General features: G+C 39.6%; 1 protein-coding gene across 4 annotated transcripts in view; it reads right to left on the bottom strand.

Annotated features, from left to right (window-relative positions):
* The window catches only part of COL12A1 (collagen type XII alpha 1 chain), a 119,308-nt gene that overhangs the window by 28,515 nt on the left and 75,776 nt on the right, over positions 1–15,017 (bottom strand). For all 4 annotated transcript variants that reach the window (XM_036870924.1, XM_036870926.1, XM_036870928.1 and 1 more), the window contains 10 exons: positions 14,851–14,997; positions 14,244–14,318; positions 10,031–10,170; positions 8,018–8,141; positions 7,709–7,852; positions 5,775–5,939; positions 3,513–3,551; positions 3,277–3,415; positions 584–726; positions 184–293 (listed from right to left, as the gene is read on the bottom strand). In XM_036870924.1, the coding sequence (XP_036726819.1) occupies positions 184–293; positions 584–726; positions 3,277–3,415; positions 3,513–3,551; positions 5,775–5,939; positions 7,709–7,852; positions 8,018–8,141; positions 10,031–10,170; positions 14,244–14,318; positions 14,851–14,997 (1,226 nt within the window). The remainder of the gene's footprint in view (positions 1–183; positions 294–583; positions 727–3,276; positions 3,416–3,512; positions 3,552–5,774; positions 5,940–7,708; positions 7,853–8,017; positions 8,142–10,030; positions 10,171–14,243; positions 14,319–14,850; positions 14,998–15,017) is intronic.

Raw genomic sequence — 15,017 nt, 5'->3', positions numbered from 1 at the left:
TTGAATTAATCAAATTCTTTGAAATAAGGTAGTTTTTAAAAGACATGGCTATGCTTCCACCAGTTTAACATGACATTTTAATAAATAATAAAATAAATTAGTTTAAATTTTAAGTCATATACTTTTTTCTACAAATAACTTTTTTCTATCAATATTTATTTTTCTATAATCTTACGTTTTTACCTTATGAAAACTTCCATAGAATAATGTCTTCACTTCATCTGTGTCAAACGTAACAGTTTGTACCTCACCCCTTGTATCCTTGTTAAAGAATGATAATGTCTTGCTAGAAGCTGTAATCAACACATAATTGTTATTAAATCAAATGCCTGGACACTCTATATTGAAAGTATTAACAAATAATTCTTGTTGGAGAATTCTCTAAAAAAATTAATAATTTCAGTTAAGATAAAATGTAATTCAAATATTTACTGATATATTTTTAAAACTTTAAACATAAAAGCATAATCAAGTAAATATATATATATATATATATCTCCAGAAGGTTCTTAAAGAAAAAGGAAAAACATAATCAAAAGTATGCATGCATGTGCCTTAAAATAAGATAAATTATAATCCTTACGATCTGCAATCACCCCAACTTGTGGTTTGTGGTCTCTGTCTGTGATCTGCCAAATTGCAAAAGGGTCATTGGGAGTTTCTGGGAGAAGTCTGAATAGTAATATAATCGTATATGAAGGGGGGAGGCCATTGGGATGTAGATCTCTGTTGGATGAAACAAAATTAATTAATTAATAAGGATTTCTCATCAGAAATAGAGGATATTTTAAATCTTTGGGCTAGAATCTCATCATGAGTAGTATTAGACGCCATTTATAATAATCTGGCTACATATTAGAAGGGGAAAAATTTAAGAATGACCTCAAAATAGCAAACACTAAAGACCCATTATGTAAGCAGTAATAGATGATTTATAATCTGATAAAGTCACAAAAGTCTGGGATATTGCCAAATGGTCTTTCATCCTACTGTTAATAAATCATTTTTTCTAAGCACATAGATGATTATAAAACTATATAGTGATTTTAGGGTGATAAAACTTGTATCTAGGGGTGTAATTTAAAGAGAGTAAATCTTACTAAATATATTCAATTTCCAACATCAGGGGTATGAGATCATAAGCAAGATGGCTTAAGGCTTTAATTGCTCCCTCCCTATATCTAATAGTTTTTACACTTCCCAAGTCCTCCCTTAAAATCAAGTAAATCAAATAATCTCCAGAAGGTCACATGTTCCCCGAAACAAAACCAATAATAGATTTTACGGCCACGTACATGTGCAAACATTTAGTGCTGATAAAGGGATTTGATTCAATTAAAAGGAAATGTTTCTTGGCTCTAGGGCTGTTAAACGTAAAATGTGGCCCCCTTCTAGAGTTGAGTCAGTCATTGTTCTGGGGGAATCTCTGAAGCAGAATTAATGGTTTTCTGTCTGAGACCATTTAATAGCACGTTCTTCCTGAAGGTAGGAAAAGGGGCTTAATAATCAGCTCTTGGAATGGACTTGAGGACACGGGGAGAGGGAAGGGTAAGCTGGGACGAAGTGAAAGAGTGGCATGGACTTATATATACTACCAAATGTAAAATAGATAGCTAGTGGGAAGCAGCCGCATAGCACAGGGAGATCAGCTCGGTGCTTTGTGACCACCTAGAGGGGTGGGATAGGGAGGGTGGGAGCGAGACGCAAGAGGGAGGAGATATGGGGATATATGTATATGTATAGCTGATTCACTATGTTATAAAGCAGAAACGAACGCACCATTGTAAAGCAATTATACTCCAATAAAGATGTTAAAAAAAAAAATCAGCTCTTGAACAGAAGAGAAGCAACTCCTCCATGGATTTTGACAGAGGGCACAGAATGTCTCTTGAGGTTTCATGTCCTAGTACCACACTGCTAGTACTTCTGGAATATAACACTGCCCTACTGTTTTTTTTTTTTAATTTTTATTGGAGTATAGTTGATTTACAATGTTGTGCTACTTTCTGCTGTACAGCAAAGTGCATCAGTTATACATATACATATCCACTCTTTTTTAGATTCTTTTCCCATATGTATAGCACAGGGAACTCTACTCAATACTCTGTAATACCCTACTTCTTAAAGCATATGTTCTGAGCAAGCTGACACGATGCCTTTTGTATGTCCAAAAACTGACCATCTTCATAATATTCCACATTAAAAATAATTTCTCCATATTAATTCATTTCTCACCTAGCCCATTTTTCCCCTTTTTTAGTTAATGAGTGATTAGGAAAAAAATTATTTAATTGCATTTATGCCTCTTTCAGCCACAAGTTCTGAATCTTAAGAGGACAGCAGGCTGTCATAAGTTAAAATGTAGGAATCATATCTTGAGGTGACAGAGTTAAATGCTGGGTACTTAGGTTCACTGGTAAACCTAAAACTGTGAACCAGTGTGGTTAGCCATAAAAGAGTTAGGAACTCACAGTGTGGTCACACTACAACAATAAAATCTGCTTCCTTAAAAGAAATGAGCTTTGGTTTTACTCTGAATTTTCCGTCAGCTTTCTCAGAGCATTTCAAATTTCAGGCATCATTGTCTGACCCTGTCCTAAGGTTCGGAAAACTCTATTTCTTCTTGTTCTTTTCCCTCCATAAGATGCCAAACACATATTTTTCGACATTCAAGTGTTTTCATTCTAATAAATAAAAAGTACATATTTTGGTTATTGGACCCAGGTACAAACTTTCATCACGTAAAATAACAACATCTAGAGCTACCCAACAGATTGCCAGAGCACCAGCCAATAAAAACTAAGTGCTGCCTGTCAGATCACAGATCATGGACAAGCAGGACCACTGCAGTCTTTCATCCTCTGGAGTCGGAAACACTAGGAAGAATGCCTCTTCTCATTCTGCACTGATTCCATCCAGGCCCTCTGCACTAAGGCAGAAATGTTCAAAAGAAGTTGCCTCCCTGTTTAAACAACCTCTCTTAAGAAGCATAACTATAATCCTAGACTTAAATTCAAAAGGATCAGTAATCCATCATATGGCGGACACAGGATGAGATTCTTGGGTCTCAGAGTAGCAAGCTTGAGTCCTAGTCTCCCATGTGACCCAGTGGAACACAGTTAACCCAACTGTACTTAAGGAAACTAAACCAGGTCATCCATAGGACTCTTCCGACAATTCTAAAATACCAGGGTTCTAAGACATCAGCAAAGATTCCAAGCCTCAAAAAAGCATCTGGCCCGTGGTAAGAAAGAGAACTCCTGTTGTCACACTCACGCTGTAGGCTGATGCACAAAGGCGTTCTTCTGAAGCCTGTAAGATGAGTAGCTGGGAAAAGACCCTGACTCCAAAGAGACTCCTTGCACAAAAGCAAAATTCTTTTCTGTCAGGTTGTATGCTTCAAGCATCTTAAAACCTTTACATCAGAAAAAAAAAATATATTGAAATGAGGTCATTTTAATTATCTGATTGCTTAAATCCTGAAATAAATTAGCCCGAGTATGAACGCTTACCTGGTGAGGTGTAGCCATCCAAATAAATGAGAGGACAACCTGCAAAGTACAGTGTTCTTTAAGTATGATTCGCCAACAAGGTATACAAACATTATACATGCACAGAAAGCACCTGCGTACATACATCAAGTAACAGAACTGGTCATTCGTTTATAAAGCATATCAATCTAACCTTTTCTAAGTTATTTTGTATAGACTTTCCATGTGTACGTGAAATTATACTACTGACCAGCGTGACCATGTTTTCTGGACATTCTCCAGTCCAGCTGGAATTTTAGAATGTTCTTAAGAATGGTAAGATGGGGGCTTCCCTGGTGGCGTAGTGGTTAAGAATCCGCCTGCCAATGTGGGGGACACGGGTTCGAGCCCTGGTCCGGGAAGATCCCACATGCCGTGGAGCAACTGGGCCCGTACGCCGCAACTGCTGAGCCTGCGAGCCACAACTACTGAGCTCGCGTACTACAACTACCGAAGCCCATGCGCCCTAGAGCCCGTGCTCCGCAACAAGAGAAGCCACCGCAATGAGAAGCCGCGCATCACAACGAGGAGTGGCCCCGGCTCGCCACAACTAGAGAAAGCCCGCACACAGCAACGAAGACCCAACGTTGCCAGAAATAAATTAAAAAAAAAAAAAAAAAAAGAATGGTAAGATTGAATTAAAGGGGGGAAATTTTTAGATATTTTTCAATAGATTAAAGAACTTTTACTGATGAGGATGATTATAATTTTTGTGACTTTCTGTTTGAATAAAAAAAAAAAATCCCACAAGGACTCAGAGGCAAAAAATATACAAATCAATTTTCACCGCAAAGTAAAGGAGCTGTTACAGTGGAGGATTACTGGACCGAATGTCAATATTATGACATAGTATGAGTGTGTTTCGTGTTTGGTAATTGCAATCATTGTTGCTTTTGTTGTGGTCATCCATGTACAATGCTTGGTGTCAGTCTATTTATCTCTTGTAAAAATAAAATACAGTGTGTGTGTGTGAGTTGTGGAAAAAAAAAAAAAGAAATCTAAAATAAAAGAACTTTTCTCCCAGGAAACTTCAGATCTGTGCAAGGGCAGGAGGAGTTTGCCGTCACTCAGTCCTCTTCTCTGCCAAGCCACGGAGGCTCACGCTGGCCACCAAACCTCACGGTGGCAGGAGTGCAGGGGGTCCCACCCTGGGCCCTGGAGCTGGGGCAGCAGAGGGTTGCATCCAGGACCTCGTGAAATGGAAGGGGCAGCTGGTGCTCCCTGCTCGCGTGCACCAGTGCGACTCCATTCTGAGCTTCAGCGTAAGTTTTACCGTAAACCACTGACGTTTGTTCACTACTGCCGCCTCTAACCCGAGTTCTGAGATCTCAACATAATGTCTAATAGGGGAAAACAGAACACTTAAAAAGCATAGCCCTGCCTGGGATCAGGGGTCTGGACCAGCCACGCAACTGTCTCCATAATCTAAGACCCCCCAAGAATCAGAGTTCGTGGATGGAGAAGAGGAACAGATCAACTTAAATAATCAACCTTTTGTCCTTCACTGTATTTTAAGAGTTGAGCTTGAGGTCTCGGTATAATATGAAAAATCTACACCCAAGGAAACAAGTGGGAACCAAGTGTATTTCTACAGTGCACACTCACACAAGTCAGTTTTCTCGTGGCTCTCTTGAAGCACGGATGTTGACGGAACAAATACCAATTGATTACTAACAGGGGAAAACTTTCATCTCACGGAAATGCTTCTATAAATGCATTTCTAAGTTGAAGATTAATCTTCTCAAATGTCACAGGCATTGGGATGGTGGGAAAAGGATCTGTTCAAACACTTTATTTCCATACAAGGAACATTGCATCTTCAAGGCTAAAAATGGACCTCTGACAAGCATACAGTTAGCGTGATCTCAATAGGAGCAGTGATTCATCAGGTTCTCAAGTGGTTTCCCAGGATCTATTTATGCACAGACTTGATCTCGTATAGGATAGGGAACGGTCTACTCCAGCGGTCCCCAACCTTTTTGGTACCAGGGATCGGTTTCGTGGAAGACAGTTTTTCCACGGACGGCGGGCGGTGGCGGTTCAGGCGGTGATGTGGGCGATGGGGAGCGGCAGATGAAGCTTCGCTCACTCACTCCACCGCCCACCTCCTGCTGTGCGGTCCGGTTCCTAACAGGCTGCCGACCAGGACCGGTCCGCGGCCCAGGGGTTGGGGACCCGTGGTCTACTCAGTAGTTACTTTTTCAAAACAACTGAGACTGTGGATCCATGTGGACCATGACTTACTTGAAGTGGCAGTTTCACAGACAAATGTGATGAGGTTGTCCTCTATCTTCTCAAAAGATTCAAAGTCATCCACGATGAACACGTGCCGTTCGCTTGGTTTGCTGGCTATGTTGGCAAGTTCATTGTAGTCGACGTCAGCCACGCCAACTACAAAGACACTGAACCCTGCAGAGCAGTGTTTATAGAGAGAATTACATATCCTTTTTTCCATCCTTTATGGTTTAAACAATTCAAAATACAATCTTATCAGAAATGATGCCATATTTTCTCAGCTAATGCAACAAGTTCTTTTAATTGACATAAACTCTCTTTAATGAATAGGTACTTTTTTCAGGTCTTCCTATTTTCTGGCTTATAAAATTCAATTAACTGGATTTCCTAAAGTCTTAACAATTAAAAGATGAACACTTTAAGAGCAGAATGACTTACTGTGGTACTCATTTCCTTCCACACATCCAGAGTCCTAATATACCCATTAATTCTGCAGCTGTCTTAGGCAACATTAACATTTCAAGCTCATGTGCCTCAGAAATCAACAATGGGCTCATTTTAAACTCCGAATTCCTGAAACTGATTTACTCAATAAACTCAGGCTCAGAGTCAGCACTTTGACCACTTTCAAAATGGAATCTACAACTCCCACTGGCAATAAACTTTCACTTATTTAGGCTAATACAAATAAACAAAGTTTTCACTCCAAAAGCTTAATTCAACAGTAGAAAAAATAGACTATATAAAGAATTAGTTACATAATTAGATATAAGTAAGGTAACTTGAGAAGCAAACATTCATAACCCCAAAGTTAAATCACAAAGGAGCCTAAAATATACAGGAATCTGCTCAAAGTGCATAACATAACGGCAACAACTGATAAAAAGATCAGTGCATAGAACAATCTCTGTTGTAAGAAGACAGCATGACTTAGCACTAATCATGACTCATACTTTTAGCCAAAGACCCATGTATGTGCAGATGACAAATTCCACGTAACGAAGTACTTTACAATTTACACCACAATAAATCATGCATAGCATAGAATTCTCTCTAAAATATGTCCACGTTGGACGCTGCCTGAAGGATTGGGGGTGTTAATGCAACTATAAAGACTTAGTTTCATCTCTAATCATCCTGAATAACTAATCCAAAGGGCAGTGTAACAAGGAGGCTTTCAGGATGTTTGATTGACAAGATCTACACCAGCAATATCTCCCTGAGGTCTCTCTGCTCCTTTGCAGTGAACCTTCCAGCAATCTGTTTGGGGTCTGCATCTGCCAGGACGTGCGAAACCTATGTCTCTCCTTGCATAGGACTGAACCAGCGTCAAGACTCATTTATGCTACGGCAGGAAGCCTGCTCGAGGATCATCCCATTACTGCTGTTGTGTAGGCTTCCAGCCACTATGCGGGACAGACCCTGAGGCACGTCTCATACAAAGAACACACCATGTCATTTCTGAGCAATTATCAAACCATTCCATGATGAAATGTAAACTAACATTAGAAGGGTACGGAATACAGAGTAAAACAGAAACTAAAGTAACATCAGTAATTTTGGTCTTTTGCAATCATTCCCGGACGTTTGAAACTGTGAAAATAATGAGTGCAATCACTAGGCATCAAACTTATGCTTGTGCCATGTGGAAAACAAACTTACGGTTACCAGGGGGTAAGGAGGGGGGGGACAAACTGGGAGATTGGGATTGACGTATACACACTACTATATATAAAACAGATAACGAATAAGAACCTGCTGTATAGCACAGGGAACTCTACTCAATACTCTGTAATGGCCTATATGGGGAAAGAATCTAATAAAGAGTGGATATATGTACATGTATCACTGAATCACTTTGCTGTACACCTGAAACTAACACAACATTGTAAATCTACTATACCCTAATAAAAATTATTTTTTAAATGTATGCTTGTGCTTACCTGACTGCTGGATGACGAAAGCTGCCTTCTTGACCTCGTCCTGTGACCGACCGTCTGTGACCACAACCAGCACCTTGGGGACATTCTTCCTCATACCACTCTCCCAGGTCAAGACCTTCTCCTTGATAAACGTGAGAGCTTTGCCTATAGAATGTGGCATGGAACATTTTAGTGTCATCTCAGGGAAAACTATCCAAGTGCCCTTAGCCACGCCCAACTGATAAGCAATTGAATGTTAGAGTTACACTCTGCCTATCACTCCAAAGGCTTTGGAGAGTAAAGGTCTGTGTACACGCTGACGAACTGCACCTGTTCTCGTGTTTCCTCCTCTGTACCGGATATTCTGGAGGGCCCCGAGGGCCAGGGCCTTGTCATTGTACGTGTTCAGCTTAAACTCAGACTTGACCTCGTCGCTGTACTGCACGAATGAGACCTGAAAGGAAAGGCGGTTTGGTGGTGAGGGTAAGTCACCTCTTTTAACGTTTCAATTGTCAAGTGATTCTTCTAGCTGCATAATGGGAAAAAGAAGTGTATTAGACCTGACGGAATATGGTACGCTCTTTATAGCTAATATTATAACACTGACTGCTGTGGTCTCACTAAATTCTCTAATTTCTGATCTTCAGTGAAAGTGTCAGTAATTGATATTAATAATGTACATGCACTGTATTTATTCTCTAGGATGTAAGAAGGGATGGGTAAAACTGGAGAGCAATGAGATTCCAAGATTAGAAATGAGAAATCTTGAGCTCAAATATTGGCTAAGCAATTGCTTCTCAGACAACTGACCCTCCGCACTGACCACATCTATTCTTCATGGTAATATAAAAATGGCACGTGTGTGATAATAATCAGCACTCATCACAAATTCAGTGACAGTGTGATTTAGTGGAAAGAATAAAAGCTTTATAGTCAGGATTTAATAGGCTCAAATCTTAGCGCTGCCAGTTAATAGCTTTGTGACATTGGGTAGGTTCCCAACATCTCTGGGCCTTCGTTTTTTATCAGTAAAATGGAGATAATTATACTTACTTCTATGGCCAGTTTAAGGAATGACAATCATGTATACAAAGTAGCTGGCACATAGAAGTTAATAAAATATGGTAGCTTTTTTTCTTATTTTTTATCAGAAATCTTAATTTCTAAGAGGATTTCAAAAAAGGCTTACTTGCTCACACTTTAAATTAAGACTATAACTAGCCTGACATTTTACTCTTCTTGGGTTGGAATAACATCTGCAGGATTATTTGGGGATTTGAAATTTAATACATTCCACAAAGCATTATTCCATAAAAGAAGACATGATTTGTTTATGAAATTATTTGTGGTTTATGTCAGAAATCTCTTATTTTCATAACATCTCTAAGACGTACCTGTCTAAATAAAGAAGAAAATTCACCAAGAGAAATGGGAAGGGAAAGAGAATTCAGAAAAATAATAATACAATACAGTCTCTTGCCTTAAGCAGGCAATGATTTAGACAGAAGAGAATCACACAAATAATGACAATATAAAGAGATACGCGCCATAACAGCAACACAGACAAAACCCTTCAGGAGTCTGAAATGCCTAAAACTATCAAGGCAGCCTCTCCAGAAAGGGCGGAATTGAAGTGGGTCTTCAAGGTTGCAGAACCCAGGTAGTAAGTAACAGAGCCACTGGCCCTGAGTCCAGGGGTATGTTGGGAGTGGAGGAGATTCTCGGCTTTACTGGTGGGTCAGAGCTAAGTGAGGAATTATTCTTTGAGGTGTGCCATGGAAGGATTAATTTTTCTAACTTCCCACTCTAGTAAAAGCAATAAATTTGGAGTGATTCCAAAGCAAGATAATTGGTAGTTATCACCGTAGGAAAACAAATTAATTTCCCTTTGAGTTAACAATGGCCTTTCTTCTTCTGGTTCAGATAATATCTGCAATGTCATGATAGAGGGGGCAGTAGGGTTCTACACACCCGCCTCCAGTCACTATCTATCACTGAATCTTCTGACTTAACGGGGTACAACAATCACAATGCATTTAACTTCCAGAACATAAAATGACCTTTTAGGAAAATGTATCATTGTCAGAAGATTTAAGCAGGAAGTTATTAGACTCCCCTAAATTCTGCAACAGGAATATCATCTAGCCAAGAGAATACCTAGAGGAATATTTATTTTTCTATTTATTTATCATTTGCACCCAAGTCCTTCCCAAAAGTCTATGTGTAAAGAAAAGAGAAAATAACAAAGTCAAAATGGAGTTTATACTGAAAAGTCTTTCTACTTAAAAGGTTGAAGGAAATAGCAAGACATTACACATGAATAACCTTTGAAACGACACCCACCTGAATTCCAGCAGGACTGATTTCATCAAAGGCTCCCACAGTATTGAAGATGAATTTTACAACTTTGTTAAAATTATCATCCCCGATACTCCAGGAGGCGTCCGTCAAGAATACAATATCTGCCTTGGCCCCTTTGCACACTGGGGGAAAAACACAGAGGAAGCCCCAAATCTCATGAATTCTTTCATTTCAGTGAAGTTACACAACTGAGAAACGTAATCTAACACCCTGCTACTCCTCCAAGGGCGGTTCAGCAGCAACGGCATTGCCTGGGAGCCTGATAGAAATGCAGAGTCCTGGGGCCCACCCCCGACTTCCTGCATCCGAATCAACGGTACCAAGGTGCCAGATGATTCACGTGCACAGTGAAGTCTGAAAAGCGCTAGTCTAACTGGCCCCCAATTTCTGCTCTGGAATTACTCCATCTCCTCACTCTACACGCATATGCTCCCTCCTCATGGGATTCTTCAAGTAGCTTCAAACAATAACTAAGGAGGAAATCAAGTGAAAAAACAACCATGCTCAGAACTTAAGAAGAGTCCTCAGTGGGTTTGGAGATTTTTGTATATAATTATCAAAGACTTGGTGTAGATAAGGTGTCTTTTCATTTTAAATTAGGCCACTAGAATCTTATGGAGGGAGGGAAGGGATGGAATAAAATAAAGAAACACCTTTAATTAGAATCTTCAGACTTGAAAGCTAAAAATTCTGAAAGTAAAAATTTAACATTTTAGTGATAAAAACTTACCGTGTAGAATGTTTAACACCAAGAATGAGCCCTAATGTAAATATGGACTTTGGGTGATAAAGATGTGCCAATATAGGTTCACAGAATGTATCAAACGTCCCACTCCGGGTTGGTAGGGGGCACGTTGAGAGTGGAGGGAAGCTGTGCACGTGAGGGGGCAGGGCATGTCGGGACTTCTGTGTACTTTCAGCTCAAATTTGCTGTGAACCTAAAACTGCTCTAAAAAGTAAAGGCTATTAAGAAAAAAACCTTAACATGTCTTTTTTTTTTTTTTTTCAAAATTCACACTCTTATATGTTGTGGAATACGAATACACCAGAGAAGTAAGTCATTACCACCAAAAAGGTAACAAACATATCCATCACCCCCAAAAGTTCACTGGTGTCCTTTTATAATAGTCTCTCCCTGTCAGTCCTCTCCACACCCCTTCCCATCCCCAGAAAATCACTGATCTCCTTTTGACATGATAGATTAATTTGCGTTCTCCAGAATTTTATATAAATGGAATCAGACAGTATCTTTCTTTTTTCCTCAGGCATCGTGAACCCAGCAGCATTATTTGGAGATTCATCTACGTTGTTGCGTTTAACAATAGCTTGTTCCTTTCTCTTGCTGAGAAGAATTCCATTTATTCCATTATTGCTTATTATTTCACTTTTTGATGAACATTTGGGGCATTTCCTGTTTTTTTCCAATTACCCGGTTTTTTTTTTCTTACAAATAAAACTGCTATGAATATTCATGTAGAAGTCTTTGTGTGAACATATACTTTCATTTCTCTCGGTTTAGCACCTCGTAATGAAATGACTGAGTGGTACCATAGGTTTATGTTCAACTTGAAGAAGCTGCCAAGCTGTTTCCAGTGTAGTTATACATTTTACATTCCCACCAGCAGTGTATGAGGGTTCTAGTTACTCTACGTCTTTGCCAACACATGGTCATTTTAATTTTAGACATTCTGATAGGTGTAGTAGTATCTCATTGTGGTTTTGGCTTGCATGTCTCTAATGACTGATACTGAGCATTCATATATCTTCTTTGGTAAAATGTCTTTTCAAATTTTTTGCTCACTTATTAAAATTGGGTTGTTTGTATTTTTATTACTGTGATTTGAGAATTATTTATGTAACATGGATATAAGTATTTTAGCAGATTATGTGATTTGTAAATATTTTCTCCTAATCTGCGACTTGTCTTCTCATTCTCTTAACAACGTTGTTCAAAGAGAAGTTCTTAATTTGGATGAAGTACAATTTATCAATTATTTCTTTGCTCACATTTTTGGTGTGATATTGAAGAAATCTTGGCCTAACTTCAGGTCACAAAGACACAAAGGTTTATAGATTTAATTATTATATGTGGGCTTATGATCCATTTTTTAAAATGTTTTTTTATCATGGTAAAAGCCACATAATATAAAACATACTATTTTAACCACATTTAACTATACAGTTCAGTGGCACTAAATACCTTCACATTGCTGTGCAACTCTCACCATCATCCATCGCCCTAATTTTTTACCTTCCTCAACTGAAACTCCGTCCCCACTAAACACTAACTCCCCATTCCCCCTCCCCACCCCCCTTGCCCTCCTGCTCCTGGCATCTACCAATGTACTTTCTGACTCTACGAATTTGACTCTTCTAGGTACTTCATTTAAGTGGAGTCAAACAGTATTTGTCTGCACCTACTGTATACTGGAATGCATTTTTAAGGTAAACTTAATATATGCCTTACAAACAGATTGTACCTTCTTTTTTTTTCCCCCTGTGCTATACAGTAGGTTCTCAATCAGTTATCTATTGTATACATAGTAGTGTATATATGTTGAATCCCAATCTCCCAATTTATCCCACCCCCTTTCCACCCCCTTGGTGTCCACATGTTTGTTCTCTGCGTCTGTGTCTCTATTTCTGCTCTGTAAATAGGTTCATCTGTACTATTTTTCTAGATTCCACATATATGCGTTAATATATGATATTTGTTTTTCTCTTTCTGACTTACTTCACTCTGTATGACAGTCTCTAGGTCCATCCACGCCTCTGCAAATGGCACAATTTCCTTTTTATGGCTGAGTAATATTCCACTGTGTATACGTACCACATCTTCTTTATCCATTCCTCTGTTGATGGACATTTAGGTTGCTTCCATGTCCTGGCTATTGTAAATAGTGCTGCAATGAACATTGTGGTACATGTCTCTTTTGGAATTATGGTTTTCTCTGGGTATATGCCCAGGAGTGGCATTGCTGGATCATATGGTAGTTCTATTTTTAGTTTTTTAAGGAACCTCCATACTGGTCTTCATAGTGGCTGTATCAATTTACATTCCCACCAACAGTGCAAGAGGGTTCCCTTTTCTCCACACCCTCTCCAGCATTTACTGTTTGTAGATTTTTTGATGATGGCCATTCTGACCGGTGTGAGGTGATACCTCATTGTAGTTTTGTTTTGCATTTCTCTAATAATTAGTGATGTTGAGCACCTTTTCATGTGCCTCTTGGCCACCTGCATGTCTTCTTTGGAGAAATGTCTATTTAGGTCTTCTGCCCATTTTTGGATTGGGTTGTTTGTTTTTTTTGATATTGAGCTGCACGAGCTGCTTGTATATTTTGGAGATTAATCCTTTGTCAGTTGCTTCGTTTGCAAATATTTTCTCCCATTCTGAGGGTTGTCTTTTCGTCTTGCTGAACATGTCTTTAAGCCAAAAATATTTACTGAATTCCTTTCAACAGTCTAGAGAAACACATTACTATTTTATCCTATAATAATCCACCTTTAATTTTTAATTTTACTTCTTTAATAGGCTTAATAAAGCCATAACATTCTAGAGCCTTCTAAGAGAAAAGAAAAATACTTTCAATTGAATGTTGGAAACAGAATGTGGGGAAAGAATAAACCAGTTGTTAATCAGCTAAACCTTAATTTGATGAAGCACTGAGCATTGCCCCAAATCACTGAGAGACCAATCTTAATAGCTCAGTCTATGTCTTTTTACCAGTTCACTGCAAGGGACAATTATGTCTCCAACTTTGGTGAACGGAACGTTTCTAGCTTGGTGTAATCCAGGGCGCTTCTCAGGTCAGAAGCCAGGAATTCCAAAGCCAAAGGCCCCATGGGTTACGCTGCAAATTTAGCCCAAAAGGTTCCCAGTGCCTGCTGATGCCAGCAACCACAAGAAAGAAATGCCCGCCATGTGACAATGGGTTATTTAAGGCACCCCTAGACCTTCACCTGCAAAATCGAGGCAACAGAGTTCCAGCTGAAGAGGCGGAGTGGTTTATGATTGGTTGTATTCACACTAAAATGGGCCTGGAGCAGAAGAGCAAATGACTGGTAATCTCTGCCTTTAATTGAAAAACTCTTGAGCAGGAATAATAGGTCAGAAATGTTCTGTATCAACTGCATAAGTAAGAAGGCTATGAATCCCTATCAGCTGGATGCATTGCCTAATAGCAGTGCTTACCTTCGCGGGCTGGTGGAATCGTGGGAGGGGGAGGAGGTGTAGGTGGCTCTGTAGGAGCTTCTGTTGGTTTTACAGCTAGAATTAAAAGTAATAATTAGAAAAACGCAACATGTGCACATTTCATGTCTCAGAAAGTAAATTTTAAGAGCCATTTAAGTCCTCGATAACAAAGCAAGTGTCATGGGCGCTGACATACTGGGAATCCTATCTGATCCAAAATTGGTACCATGGGTAGTCACTCAACGTTGACTACAGCAGCGCGAAGCGGAGCCCAGATGCAAAGGGAGAACGTAAGACCTTCAGGTACAGTCAAATGAGCAAAGGTCACTAATACGGATACAGGTTCACCTTCTCACTGTCAGCTAGAGCCAGCTCTCCCTCCTTTAGGTCTTTCCTTACAATTACGCCAACTCTAACAGGGGCAGCACGGATTTGCTGCAGATAAAGGTGCTGCACCAGCCACAGACGCCACTTCAAGGACCTGCCATCATGTCACTGTTGCTGCTCGTAAGGAGAAGTGCCACACAGGAGTCACTTACGTCTCCCACACCCAGAGCATCCTACTCTGAAGCCTTACAGAGACTCCCCAGATTACTCAAACACTTACTAGTATGTTCTTTGACAGAGACACCTGGTCCCTCAAGATTTGGTGTCTGCACAAAGACAGTAACGCCATAATCAGTGTCTGGTGACAGGCCGGTGAAACAGTGACTGGTTTCTGACCCACGCACGGTAATCTCCTGTCCTCTTGTTCCTGATGAGGACAGCAGAGGA

The sequence above is a fragment of the Balaenoptera musculus genome, chromosome 12, assembly GCF_009873245.2.
Source record: "Balaenoptera musculus isolate JJ_BM4_2016_0621 chromosome 12, mBalMus1.pri.v3, whole genome shotgun sequence".
In the NCBI taxonomy this organism is placed as follows: Eukaryota; Metazoa; Chordata; class Mammalia; order Artiodactyla; family Balaenopteridae; genus Balaenoptera; species Balaenoptera musculus.
The sequence above is the reverse complement of the archived record's forward strand: the minus strand, read 5'-3'. Positions and strand labels throughout refer to the sequence as shown.